This window comes from Paralichthys olivaceus, chromosome 6 (genome assembly GCF_024713975.1).
Source record: "Paralichthys olivaceus isolate ysfri-2021 chromosome 6, ASM2471397v2, whole genome shotgun sequence".
NCBI lineage: Eukaryota > Metazoa > Chordata > Actinopteri > Pleuronectiformes > Paralichthyidae > Paralichthys > Paralichthys olivaceus.
The window spans coordinates 14633056-14647399 of record NC_091098.1 but is presented as its reverse complement, the minus strand read 5'-3'; the positions used below and the strand labels follow the sequence as shown (position 1 = coordinate 14647399).

Sequence of the window (14344 nt, the reverse complement as noted above, 5' to 3'; positions counted from 1 at the left end):
TATTTTGACATTTTGGAAAATATGCTTATTCACTCTGGCAGAAAGTTTGATTAGAATCAGGCCAATCACGCCTGTCCATTAAATATATACAGTAGCTAGAGTTAAGCTCAGCCTAACACAAATCCACTGACCAGCAGATCTGTTTAATCTTTATAAAAACAGAATGTGTAAAACAACAGAGTATTTTTTGGCCCACACCGAACACTAATCCAGCCCACATACTGCGTGGAATCATCGCACCTCAGTGGTCCTCTCCTGTTTGCCAGCTATGGGCCACACGTAAGCCATACAAATACCACATGTCAACTAAAGTTGGCCCGAATTAGTTTTGTGCTATTTGGGCCATATTCTCCATTTACCACATGGGCCACTTTAGGTTCACATCCAGATTACACCTTGCCTTGAGCCCTGCATGTTTGTTTTGGGATATTTGGGCCACATTTCCCCGGTTTTACAAGTGGGCAGCTTTAGGCTCATATCCATTTTGTACACACCACAAAAAGCCAGAAGTGCTGCATTATTGCCTGAAGTGACCCACATCCGTTAGCTATCTGGGCCTGGCAACAAGTGTGTCAATCTGGTGACTTTCTCTCTAGATTTAGCAACTTTAAAGGCCTTTTGGCGAAAGAGAACCTTCCAATAAATCCTTTTGGGCCTTTGCTCCTCTCCATTAAAGACAGTCACTAATGTCAATGTGCCCTTATGTGGCTCCTTAGACTGATTGTGTTCAGTGAGCGGCAGATAGCAGCTGGAGGTCCAATCAACCAATCAGCAGCCAGAAAGAAGCGTGAATGAGCTGTTAATGTATGGACCTAATGACCATTCACTTCTCCCCATGGTTTGGAGGGCCACCTCTCCCCAATTCATCTGTTATTATTTTTTGGAAAGTTAAAAAAAACCTGCTACAACTAATTATGAAATCATATGAATTATACCAACCAGAAGGAAATGAAAATGATATATTGCTGTAAATAATGTAAATGCATCTACATTGTTGACCAAATTACAGGTTAGCTATCAAACTATATGTGTCAGAATAAAACATTGTAATCCTTAGTTTTTGTTCTAAAGGATCTAACTGAACTATATGTATGCAAATAGCTATGTTGTGACAAAATTGAGCTACTTTCTTTCAGTATTAATTGGCAACAAAGCTGACAGAGCTAAGAAATTGTCCAACACATATGGTAATCCCGATAAATATATAATACTATAATTTTTTGCTGGTAGTTGGATGGCATCAATCTTTTCATCTAACCTTCCACCAGAAAATAAACATATTTCTCAAAATGTATACCTATTTAACACAGTTAAAAAGAAAATTTGATCCCCTTATCAGACACTAAATATGTGGTTCCTTTGAGTAAGCACGACATCTGTTCAGCATCCTCTATCAATAGATAGATAGATGTGTGGTCATTGTCACTCAAAAAGGTCAATAGGTCATTCAACCATCCCATCTGCCTCCCCAGCCTCTAGAATAAGAGCACGCTGTCTCTTTTTTCTGTGTGGTATATACCATTCAAGTAGGTCGTAAAAAAGAGAGAAAAGAAAAATCAATAACCAAACTAAAAACAAAAGAGGGCAAATCAAACTTTCAATGCCATTTGTCAGCCAAGCTCTTAGTAGACTAATATTGTAAAAAGCAAGTGACTGAAAAGCATCATGCAGCATAAGAGATATGTTCACAAACTAGGCTTGGCAGTCTTCATGCATAAATAACAGGTGTATTCTTCTCTCTAAGAGCTTTGCCATTTCTCATTGGAACATCAACATACACCAGGTCTGTTTTTGATCCCAAAAAACATGGGATCTCATATTTCCAATTCAATCGCTGGTTGTAAATGTGCAGCAAAATTATTGATCCTTTAATTTCACTTGCACATTCATTTTGTAACTAGAGGGATTGCAGGTAAATTTGAGAAGCATTAATCTATTCTTAGCTGATACACATGTGTAATAGCTGATTCTGTCGACAATTTTCTTTAATACGAAAAGGTGATTTTGTCAATGTGGAAGCTGGTGGCAGGAGTGGGTAAAAGCTATTTGTACAGAGAAACACAGCTGCCTTGGAAAGGAGCCTCGTAATGAGAGCGCTAGTGGGGCAGAAGAGAGTGCAGACACTTTGGATGGCCCTAGAGGAGACTGCAAAGCCTATCAAAAATGTATTAGTACCATTTTTGATAATTTTGGAGGAAAAATAAATCAAAAAATGGTTGTCTCCAATTCTTCAGTTGTTGCTTAAATCATAATCGTAATCATAATAATAGTGAGTAGAAAAGAAAGGGTGAGAGGATCAGCCTTAGTGTTTAAACTGAGTCTCACCTGGAATGACAGAGATAGTTTTCAATGCTCGGAGAACTCTGAATGTTCTCAGCGCAGATACATTGCCCAGGTCCACAAACTCTGTTATATATCTGAAATAGGGGAAGGATCACACACAGAACAAACACGATGACAAAAACCACACACGCCAAGAGCACAACACCACCGAACCAGGAGGAAAACGACGCCACTCACAGAGCCTGTCCACTGAGGAGAAGGGTGGAAGGTAAAAGGAAAGAAAGACACACACACCTAACACCGACCCCGCCCCCACCGTACCCGCCCCATCCTGTCTTACCTGGAATTACAGAAATAGTTTTCAATGCCCTCAACACCCTGAACGTGCGCAGAGCTGAGACATTGCCTAGGTTTACAAACTCTGTTATATACCTGCAGGATCAAACCACAGTTACAACAGCTTGTTATTTACATGTAGATATGAGGTGAAAAGATAAAGTTACACACAGATGGGTTATGTGACAGCTCTACAAACAGTTAAGATGTTGTGTTTTACATGATGGTTTCTGGGTATGTATTTGCTCAAATGAAGGCAGGTAAATCTGTGGTATAAACTATGTGACATGTAGTCGTCAGCGGGAAATACTGGGCCTTAAATTGGATGCTGAAGACTCCAGCAGATTAAGAGAGAATAGGTGAATGAAAAGAAGAGTTAGATGACAAGAGGAAGACAAGTCAGATGAGATTTGGGTGTTGTCAGGGAGGCCGCGGATGGAAACCTTCAATCCCCAAAGAGAAAGACCAGAGTCTCAGATGGAGGAAACAGAGGAAATGGGTTATCAGACACAAAGGAAGAATAAAGAGAGACAGAAAGGTGGACGATCATCTGCAGCCTTTAAATCTCACTTTCTGTACCCACCCACTTTATATAAAACAATGTCAATATCTGAGCATATGATTTCATTTCATTATCCATTGACAAGTTTGATCACAAGAGAAATACTTACGCCATCGAAATGACCATGAAATCCAACCAGTTCCATGGATCTCTTAGGAATGTAAACCCGTCTATACAGAAGCCTCGTGCTGTGATTTTTACAAGCGACTCAAATGTATAAATTCCTGTGAATGTGTACCTGAAAGACAAAGGTTTTGACAGAATCAGTTCACCATCAAAGCTCACTCATGAACGTCTGCATTCTCATTAGCTGTTGAAACACAGGTAATAATAGATTTGGGTGTAGGTCAGAGGATACATTTCAAAACATGGAGCTAGACAAAACTCTATAATATACAGTTTTTAATTAAGTAAATTGTTTTTACAAAAGCTATGAATAGCACAATGGTTTCTCACGTAGAGTTAGCTAAGACTAATTCAAGGGCCATGCTAACAACCATGTGAGGCTGAACTTCAGCACAGCAATGAATTGAGATAAACAGCATGCTAACATGCTCAGTGACCAAACTTATACGATAATGTTAAGCAGGTATATTGTTTACAATGTTTGATTCCTGCATTCTTTAGAACAGACTGAAGCACTGTGTGTCTTCGCATCTCTATTAATAACTTCCAGTCGTCCATGTTAAGTGTGGTGTGCCACAAGGGTCATTTCTAGGTCCAATTTTGTTCTAGCTATATATGCTTCCCTTGGGTGAGGTCATCCAAAAACTGTATTTTCAGAGTTAAGCATCTTTGTATGCTAATAGCTGCTAATTATCTGGTCATGAAATATATGTTTTATAAATGTTTATAATAATCCACCCAATAGTTGTCAAAGCATAGTGTTCATCTTATTTCTAGCTAAATGCAATAAGGCTGCAACTTTGTAAATCTCTTAAAATTTCTATCTTCCAACAAAAATTACATATTTGTTGCAGGAATTGTTAGGAAGGCACAAACTGGCATTATCTCTTAGCATGAATTTAGCATTGAATTCATTTATTAACAAAAAGAAAAGTGTACTTACTCTACTTGTTTTGACCACTCGGGAGGATCACTAAAGGTCATGAATATACAGTTGGTCAAAATAGTACACATAATGATCATGCTGAAAAGAGTGAGGAGCAGGTTAAGGAAAATGTGGAAAGTAGAGGGAACACAAACATCATAACACAATAATAATAATAATAACATATTAAGCATCATCAAACCTCAAAGAAAACATACAACATATCTACTGTGTCTCCAGTTTGCATGTTATGTGTTTTCTTTGGTTCAGTCAGTCTGTGACATGGAAAGGGTTAATGTCATAAAAATCTACTCATAGCACTTAACAGGAGGTGGTTATGTGTGTCCAGCACCACAAAAGCCATTATTTCACCCATGAAATATTTAAATGGTATATATTTAGTGGAAATACAATGGCATGACCAAAACTACAGCAGGTTTTACAGCTGCGAGGCTTTCAGTGCAGAGAGGCTTTACGCTACAAGGAAACAAGGAAAACCTGAGAACTTGCTTTAAGGGTAGCCAGAGATGTTAGTTATAGCTGTGGCTTGTGGCTGAGGATGTGCAGAACTGAGGTAAATGTAGAGACTGGAAATTACAAAGGGTTTAACTTTTTTGTTGCTGCCATTATTACAGTATGTGACAACAATCCTATTGCACACTGGTGGAAGGTTGTCCTATTATCATATATTTATAGTTTTTTCACTTGGACATATGTGAAGTTAACGTTTTGTCCCAGGCTAATATTTTATCTATTGAAAGATATTGAGTGTTATTTTTTTTATTTATTAAGAATGTGAACTCTCATGCCAGTATTTACTTTCAGTAGAATTACAGTCATGAAAATACAATTGTGTTAAATTTATCAGATGTATTTAAAGTGTTTGGCTGCAAACATTTTTTTTAATGCGTCTAATCCAGGTTGTAATTTGTAACTGTATTTTTATCTCTTGATCTATACAAAATATGTCAAAAACATATCGTCCAGGCTGTTTCCATAGTAAGAGAACATATCTCTTCTCTCACTGTAAACTTCTAAAGTGTATTGGATGAATCATCCTATGCTTAGGTATACTTACATTTATCCAATTAAATATGATTTGGGGCTAATAGCTAACCACACTTATATAAAATGGCCCTCGACTATTAGCTGGGTCGTAGTAACCAGCAGAGTGATATGCATGTGTATGCGGCTCGAGGCTACAGCTGCTGCTATTAGAATAAACACTAGAGCACCTGATAAATGCCTGACTGACCTGTCATTGGCTAAGTTGTTAATATGTAAAGTGGGTCCCAGATTTGATCAATGAAGAAGAAGTAAATGAATTAAAAGAGACGATATCTCTGTCTGCGCTGCATTGATTTTGACGCTGTTGTAACTGTAGCCAGCCGACGTCTGCTGGATCAGTTCCGATATCAATCAGGGATCGGTTTCAATGTCATTTTCACCATGTGGTAAATCACTGGAAGGATCTGACCTACTTTATGGAAATGGCTCTTGCACCTCTTGAGGTTTTTTTTTTTACTGCTCTCTCTCTCTCGGGGGTAAAAAAATCCGCTGCTCAGTCTTCTGTACTGAGATGGATGCCACAGAGTAAAACCATAATGCACTTATTGAGGAGGTCTAGTTTACTGCTAAGGATGACTCATCATTTTGGCTAGCCTTTCAATTAAATGAGAAAATGGCCACCGCACGGCTTCCTGTACACTCGTCCATGCAAGGTAGCCATCTGACTCTGACTGTACCATAGCGAGCGTCTGTATCCTCTCCAACAGTCACAGGAAACATCAATAGTGGTAAACGCAGAAAGACAGAACATATCATCATGAATAATACACATGGAACAGGAAACGCTTGTCTGTTAAGACCCATTTTCAAAAGGATATGAATGTATCAAAATTTTAATAGCTACTCGCCTAACCGGATTTAAAGGACTTATGAAGTACAAGGCAGGTGTGGCACTAAAACGGAAGATTGTCTTCCCTCTATTTAGCACTATAAATGTCTGTGAAGAGAAGGAGAGGAGAGAAAGATAGTATTAATAAATAATAATCAGAACAAAATATGCATACAGAACAGATTGTAATTTAAAACATTTAGTAAAAACCACTGAATTTGTCTTCCTATTTCATGCATGTTCACTACATACATATCACAGCATACATAACTCATACACATGTGAGGTTATTCATAAAAGATCATATGCTCATAAAGTGGTACGCTGTGCATTTTTGTGTCACGTAAAATTTGTTGAAACGCGTTTGAAATAGAGTGAAAATGGCTGCCAGGATGTTTCTAAAGAGGGCGTGTTGTCCCAGTCACTCAGTGCTATCCTGCCCATCATGGCTTCGGTGGTTAAAGAGAAGGAAACGAGCACAAACCAAGAGGAGCTGGCAAGCCTCTTTCTGTGGATAACCTCATAATTGTTTAAATAAAACATGGCGCTTTGCTTGAAACTTTAATGAGACTATGTGCATTTGCACAAGTGATATGGGCTCTAGTGCTTTTAACAAGGCCTCCCTCACTACATTAAGCCCTGCAGAGCTGCCAGTTCAGGGCTGACAGCTGGAGACAGTGGAGTCAGGAGGAGGAGGAGGAGAAGGAACAAGAGTTGGAGAGGAGGCGTACAGTAAGAGACCTCATGGTGGTGTCACATGACTCTGACATGTATTCTGTGCATTTCCAAGAAGGCACGTGTGGGATGTTGTTGACTAGAAACATAAACATCTCATGGTATTTCTGACAGGAGACACAGATATGTCACATGACCCTATTATATTCATTTGACTAAAATCTACAGACAGCTCAGATCAACCCATCGCAGTTAAACATGGTTAATGTTACTCTTCAGTTAATATTAAGGGTCAGAGCAGCAGCCTCCCCCTCCAGTGTTAATACTCTCATATAGGTTGTAAACATTCCCAGTCAGCGCTGTCGTCAGCTACAATGACACACTTGGAAATGTCCCAGTTGCTGGTAGCATGACATTTCCATTAAATACAACACATACTGCATGTCGTGTGCACGTAAATGACCATTACCCATAAACTAATGTGCACACACACACACACACACACCAGCGTGCACCAGTGTTGTCATCCACACACATGCACACACACAACTGCTATGTATGTAGGAAGTCTTTTTTTGTAACGCATGACTAAAGTGCTGCAAAGCTACTGAAAATTTCATAATCCAGAGCTGAGCGAAGAGCAGGGGAGAGAGGGAAGGCAGAAAAAAAAAACAGGGGGGAGACGGAGAGCGAGCGAGCGAGCGAGTGAAGCCGGCAGGCAGCAACTGTATCAGCAGCAGGCTGAGGAGAAGCAGGACAGTGGGAGCCAGAGCGAGGGAGCTGAGCAGAAGACGGAGAAGATGAGGGGAGGGGGGGATGGGCAGGCACAGAAGCTCCAACCATCAGGCAGGGCTGCAGCATCTGCATCCATGAGGGCCACAGCAGCCATTCAAAGAGCCCCTTCTCTCAACCCTTGTGGTAAATGGCAAATGGACTCAGTTTAATGGTGCCTTTCATTTACACACACACACACACATGTATCACACACACACACACACACACTCACACACACACATAAATGCAGCAATGGCGTAGGGCTCAGCTGCCATGCTAGATGTGAACCTAATAAAATTATGTTTGAATTGTTCTAGATTTTTAATGGAGAAAATATGATTTCCACTACATGTGATCTGCAGACGAGCAGCTGTCACCTCTCCTCCCCATACACATGCACAGGTGTGGTGGAGGAAATCTTTTTGAAATTTCTCAGATTTTATTTCAAGGCCTTCTCATTAAGGAGGCTCCTCTGACACACTCGCACGTCTTCCCCAGCAAAACACATTCCGGCGAACCTGACTGCAGAAGGAGAGCAAGTGTGCTCATGCATCCTGATACATGTCACCTTTTTCATCCCTGTCCTCACTTCATCTCCCCCCTCCCTCCCTTCCTCTGTCATTCCCTCTTTCCTTTCTCTTCATAAATGATCGATTCCGTCAGCCTCGTACATCGACTCCAAGGCTGACCTGGTCTGGCTCGGCTTGGCACCTGCTCAGGCCACCGTCGAGGGCAGGGAGGGCCTGACGCTGCATCGTCACGCAGTCAGCCTGGCTGCCAGCCCTCTCTTAGTTATGACACAATCATAAAAAGTGACACAACTGAAGATTTGAGATGAAGAAGATGAACAGCTTTCTTTTTATTTCTCCACACCTGTACCCCCCCCTCCTCCTCTCAGCAAGAGAGCACTACCAGAACAGACCTGCCGCCGCTCAGTGACAAAGACATACAGAGCAGCGTTCTTCCATCAAGGTCACCACCTGATCTGACGTCACAGCTGCCACATCCAGAGCAGCATTGGCTCCTTTTGGCATTAGAACGAGACAAGATCGAGGGCCGTTATTAGATTTGCCTGAAGCTGAGAGCCGACAGGGCTGCTGGAGGAAGGCAGGAGGCAGAGACGAGAAGCAAAACAATGTGTGGAATAAGAGACAGAGCTGTGTGTTAGTGAGTGAACGCCTGGCATGTTCGAATCATTTGAATCGTGTCTCCTCCTCATGAACTGGACTGTTTGTTACATAACAGTCAGTGTAATGTATGAGACACACGGGGCGAGAAGAACATGGATCACACACACACACACTCACACACACACACACACACACACACACACACACACACACACACGTACATTACCTAAACAACCAGTTCAGCTAATGTAGATGGCTAAATGTATATATTGTATGCATTCTATATTTTAAGCTACACTGTCTGGAGTTATACAACACTGTTGTCAAAAGTGCAGCCATATTTAAAAGCAGATCTGATTGGAGGAAACCATTTTGAATATAAATGCCAATTTTGTTATATAATTCTTTGATAAAAATAGACAACAAACAATTGTTGCCATGGTGGAGGATTCTGCTCAGTCCTGTTATAAACACACCAGCATTAAAATGACCTCACTTTGCATCTTGATTGATGCTGAAGTAAAAAACTGTGATGTTTTGATAAACTATTCTTGCATCTTCTTAAAGTAACGAAACAGGTTCTCACTTTGAGAATTGATGGCTCCAAAATGTCTACAATTTAAAAAAAATCATTTCACTCTTTTAATATATGTGAGTATATATATTTCTAAATATTTTATCCAGAGACAAGTTTGTCCAACAAGGGTAAGATTAGGTGAATGGTTTTGGTCGACAGGTACATATGACGATGATGATATTCAGAGACTCTCAAGGTCGTCCTCCCACTGGGCGTCAGACATGACAGAAACCCCAGAGAGACACGTGTCTCCTCTAAGAGAACCAAACTCCTCACACTGCTGCTGCTTTCATCTGCTGCCACAGATTCATTTTTGAACAATTAGTAAAGTCAGTCATGTGGAACAAGCCTTTCAACAGTTACCGCATCTGACCTTTTCCCCAAAGCCCTGCAAGCCCACGAGATACACGCCAACGTCCCACACTCGACAGCTCGAGTGCTCAACTCTCACATTCCCCAAGGGTCTTCAAGGGGAAAAACGTAATTACGATCTGCAACCTAATCACAAAGTCAAATAATCCACAATCCACCCGGAGGCTGACCATCACATGACACACTGCGCTTCTAATCTGTCTGCGTGACTTCCTGCCATCATGTCTGACTCACCGTGACATCAGTCTACTCATGTACTGACCACTGTGTGAAATATTTATATGTACTGTATGTTTGAGCATCAGACATTGGTGTGTGTGTGTGTGTGTGTGTGTGTGTGTGTGTGTGTGTGTGTGTGTGTGTGTGTGTGTGTGTGGCAGGGATGCCACCGTTATATTTGTAATTTGAGGTCTGGAAGCTTGAGGACCTGGGACAAATACCGATCATATACATTATACATATACGTATATGTTCTGGGTATTATATTTAATTTCTGAATACTCGTATCAATAAAATCACTTTGTTTCTGGACATAGATTAAATTCATGCAGGTTATTACTGAGGTTTAAAACCCAGCCACAGTCAGAAACATCCTTTTTGGTTGATGAACTCATGTGAATGTGTTTCAGGTCTGTGTTAACTCACTTTTTGAGAGTTCAGGTAGTATGGGTCCAGGTCCTCCAGTGGTATAGCCACCATTCCTTTAGGGATGTCCCCGTAGATGTAGGGCAGGCTCTTCCCAGCCTCCAGGTCACTGTTGGGCTTGGGCTTGTTCTCGTCATCGTCGTCACGGTAGCTGCTGTCCTGCTTGGGTGGCTTCTTGTTTTTCTCCTCATTGATGCGCTGCTCAATGGTCGCCAAAGATTCCACAGTAAACTTCTTGAAGCTATTAGGTCCTGGCGGTGCAATAAGGGGTGCAGCCATGTTTTCATCCTGCAGCTACTTGGTCTTTAGGTTTGTACCATCCACAGTAACAGCTCTGCAGGAAGAGAAGAAGAGTCAACCAACAGGCCGATCTGCATGGATTTCAAAATCATTCTCTAAATACAAAACAGCTTGTGTCTAATATGCTCAGCACATTAGTCAATGTTTTTTAAAATGAGCTATAAACATAATGTTTTCATCAATAATCCTAAAAATATTTCTCCATGAAGAAGAAGTTCGGAAATGTGATAAAGACTACAGACACCGAGAAACATTCACGTTCAATTAAAATCCCACATTCACAAATTAAGACATGAAGTCCTCTTGTTCATATAGAAATGCAATATATCCATTTTACTAAATGTAAAATGTTTGATTCCTCTGCTGGCCGAATAAAAACTAGACAACATAGCCTGAATGGTGCATCCCTGCCACATCATTTATTTACAAAATGTAATTTTTTACAATTTGCTGGTTTCCCTTGATAGACGTTAATATCAAAACACACTAGAGCTGTTTGATAAAGAAATGTTTAGACTAACAGGTGACATGACACACCAGGTGTGTCTGTCCATCCACAGGGATTGACATGCTCCTTTTAAAATTGTTTATATGAAACAATATGTTTCTCAAAATTGCTACCTATGAACACACACACACACACACACACACACACACACACACACACACACACACACACACAGACACACACACACATATATATATTCAGAATTTTCACCTTGTATGTAAACAATTGTTTCTGTAACATGAGTTCAGGTAATTTTAGAAAGAAATATCTCATTTTATACTTTTTATGGTTCGTGAAACAGCAATATTTTACATATGCTATTTTGTTGTTAACAGAGGTTAACAAGTCACATCAAATTTCACATGTGTGATGCAAATAGTATTTTATCAAAGTATTCATGATTCTTCATGCAATACGTTCTTATTTAAAATTTTAAAAAAATGTTATGTATATGAAACATTTTCCACCACTCATGCTTAGTGTTGTGTTCAGGCACCAACAGTTTAATGGTCTGATTAATTACAGTCTCCCTTTTTTACCCAGTGCTGGAAGCAAGTTCTGAGTTACATGCTGATGAAGACAACAGAGCCATTTCAGGGGTTTTTACTTCTTATGATTTTTTGAATAGCTGCAGAAAGGCTGACAGAGAGCGCAGCACACTTAATGCCTGCATGACTTAGTGGAGCCGCTCTCCGACACACTTAGATGTGAAAGGGGTATGATGGTTACATGACAACTGTTCAAGCTGCAGGACATTTCAGGGTCAATGTACTAATGTGAGGCAGAGCTGAGGGTGAGAGGAGAGGGAGGTGTTTGTGGGAAACGAAGCCCCACCTGAAACCGACACACACTGGCCATTTGAAGGATGATAAATCTACTATAGATAATCAGATCTTTTGGCAGGAGACTCTTCCCCTTCCTTTGCATTATATTGCACCCATTGTATCAGGGTGCACACAAGTCTTTTGTTTTCCAGGGGCAGAGAGGAAGGTGGATCCAGCCTTTAACAGCACAATCAGCCCTATCTGAATCACAAGGCCTGTCACTTGCCTGCTCCTCTTGCATAACACAATCTAATCAAACATGCTCGACGTGTAAAAGCTGATATCACACAGGACAAGACTCCACTCTATCTATGTGTGTGTGTGTATGTGTGTGTGTGTGTGTGTGTGTGTGTGTGTGTGTGTGTGTGTGTGTGTGTGTGTGTGTGTGTGCAACATGCAGCCTGTGAACCAAGACGTCTGATTTAAAATGGACCCCGGAACCTTCTGCTGCTCTGCTGGCGCTGTCCGCTTCAGCACCACACGGAGCGCGCACACACATACACACAAATAGATATACTCGTGCACACAAACACACAAGGGCACGCTCGATTGAATACATGCAGGGTTCATACAGAGAAAAAATCATGAGCGATGTGAGTGGAGAAAGCAGCAGCAGGCCTCCGTGTTGGAGCTCTGCTCTCGACGCCTTCAGGCCTGCAGCAGTTTATCCTTCATCCCTCTCCAATGTTATCAAGTGACAACAAGCATCCTGTTGGGTTTCATCACATTCCTTACATCCACGTTTTGGCAATGCAGTCATTTTTTCCCCACAGAGAAGAAGCTTCCAGCACCTTCTGGCACCTTCTCGGTCATTTTTTTTTCTGAGACTCAGAAATGGAGACTTGTTTACTAAAAGCTGTTAATTAAAGAAGGGAGGGCCCCGTGGACGCCATTATGTGCTTTTCGGATACATAAATATACATTATCGGATAGAAAGTCCTGCTCAGTCACACACACACACAGAGAAGCTGGAGGCTACACTGCGCAGGGAAGTGGCCCGCTACAAATCGGCAGAAGCGATATTGCTGCAGTGGGTGGTTAGTATGTTGGAAAATGTCACACTGGTGTATAAACACGACCGTGTGTTAGTCAAAGTCACGAGTGTCACAGTGAACATGTGTGATCGCCCTCTATTGTTATTCAGCACGAAACGTGGAAGAAAAGCCCTTTTTTTCTGTGCGTTTTTGCGCGTCGCCTTGAAGGATCCGCACCACACCCGTGAAGCCATGTCGACTGCCAAATCAATAAGGGCTCCATCCGTGCAACGAGATAGCCTCGATTTATGAAGCTAAACGGCAGCATACACACAAGTCCCCGACATGACACGGTCACCAGGACAAACACGACAACCAAGGTGGTGCCACACCAACAAAAAAAATCACCTGGAGGAATGATTTCCACAGCTGTAGATGATGGAAGGAGGATCAGGCTACTCACATAGCATCTGTCCCTTTCTCGAAGCCTGGTGGTGAATCGAGTGCAGCATCATGTCATCCAGAGGTTTAAAAGAAACCAAATGTGGGGATAGAACTGCAAGAGAAGGAGCAAGTTTGGGTTTTTTGGGCTGTTTTTTGCGCCCGAGCAGTCAGACAGCGCGCTACCTGAAGCCTAGAACCTGCGAGACATTTCCTCCTCTAAAGCTCTAATTAATGCACCGGATGCTCGACGACACAGTTACTCCCATAGAAAATCCTTGTCATCGATATCAAAACACAGATAAATAGGTTTCCTCTCCTGCGCTACACTCCAGCGGGATGGATGCTCGGCACCTCCTCTCCTTCCATCCCGATGCCCCCAAAAAAAGAGTAGCGTGCAGCTCTGCGACATTTACGCACGGATACCGACAAGGAGAGAATCCACCCTCGCCCAACATCACATGCAGCCCTTTGTCAAACGGTAACAAAAGATGGATACTCACTTTGCAAGCGTTACAATGAATCCGGAGAGCCGTGGCAGGACTGCAGTTGTGGGAGAGATCGGGGAGAAAATGCGGTTGTCGCCATATTGTTGCTGCTATCTCCCCCCTTCAGCTTCCCTGCATAATTGATGACTCTCAGCAAAATGCGAGGGGAGTGTCGGCGGGTGCGTTTGGTGAAATCGTAAAGGTCATTTGGGCCTGAAGCCTCCAAACCCCAGAGTGCGCTCCACTAAAATGTACAGAGGTCAATAAAGAGGGATGAGCCTGCACGGATGAGACCGTGCGCAGAAAACATGCTCGTGGTTATTTCTGACTTCAGTGAGTTGGCTGTGCAGGAATGTGCAGGATGTCAGGCACAGGCATCTGCCAGAAAGCATAGGAGTTTAAATACACATACAAATATATTCATATATGACAATTACATCACATGCAATTAAATCAAGGCTTTACATGCGTTTAAAACACATGATATTCTATTACAGTTCATTAAAG

The 14344-nt window shown here is 41.7% G+C and overlaps 1 protein-coding gene across 6 annotated transcripts in view; it reads right to left on the bottom strand.

Moving 5' to 3' along the window:
- scn8aa (sodium channel, voltage gated, type VIII, alpha subunit a) overlaps nt 1-14116 on the bottom strand; it is a 43368-nt gene extending 29252 nt beyond the window's left edge. For 2 of the 6 annotated variants that reach the window (XM_020089231.2, XM_069526632.1), the window contains exons 1-7: nt 13853-14115; nt 13317-13464; nt 10303-10636; nt 6120-6237; nt 4251-4341; nt 3291-3419; nt 2624-2715 (exon numbers count right to left, since the gene is read on the bottom strand). In XM_020089231.2, the coding sequence (XP_019944790.2) occupies nt 2624-2715; nt 3291-3419; nt 4251-4341; nt 6120-6237; nt 10303-10581 (709 nt within the window). In that variant the 5' untranslated portion in view covers nt 10582-10636; nt 13317-13464; nt 13853-14115. Of the gene's footprint in view, nt 1-2325; nt 2418-2623; nt 2716-3290; nt 3420-4250; nt 4342-6119; nt 6238-10302; nt 10637-13316; nt 13465-13852 lie in introns of all 6 variants that reach the window. The other 4 variants (XM_069526627.1, XM_069526631.1, XM_069526628.1 and 1 more) reach the window with 3 other exon arrangements.
- Between the last annotated feature and the right edge of the window lie 228 nt (nt 14117-14344).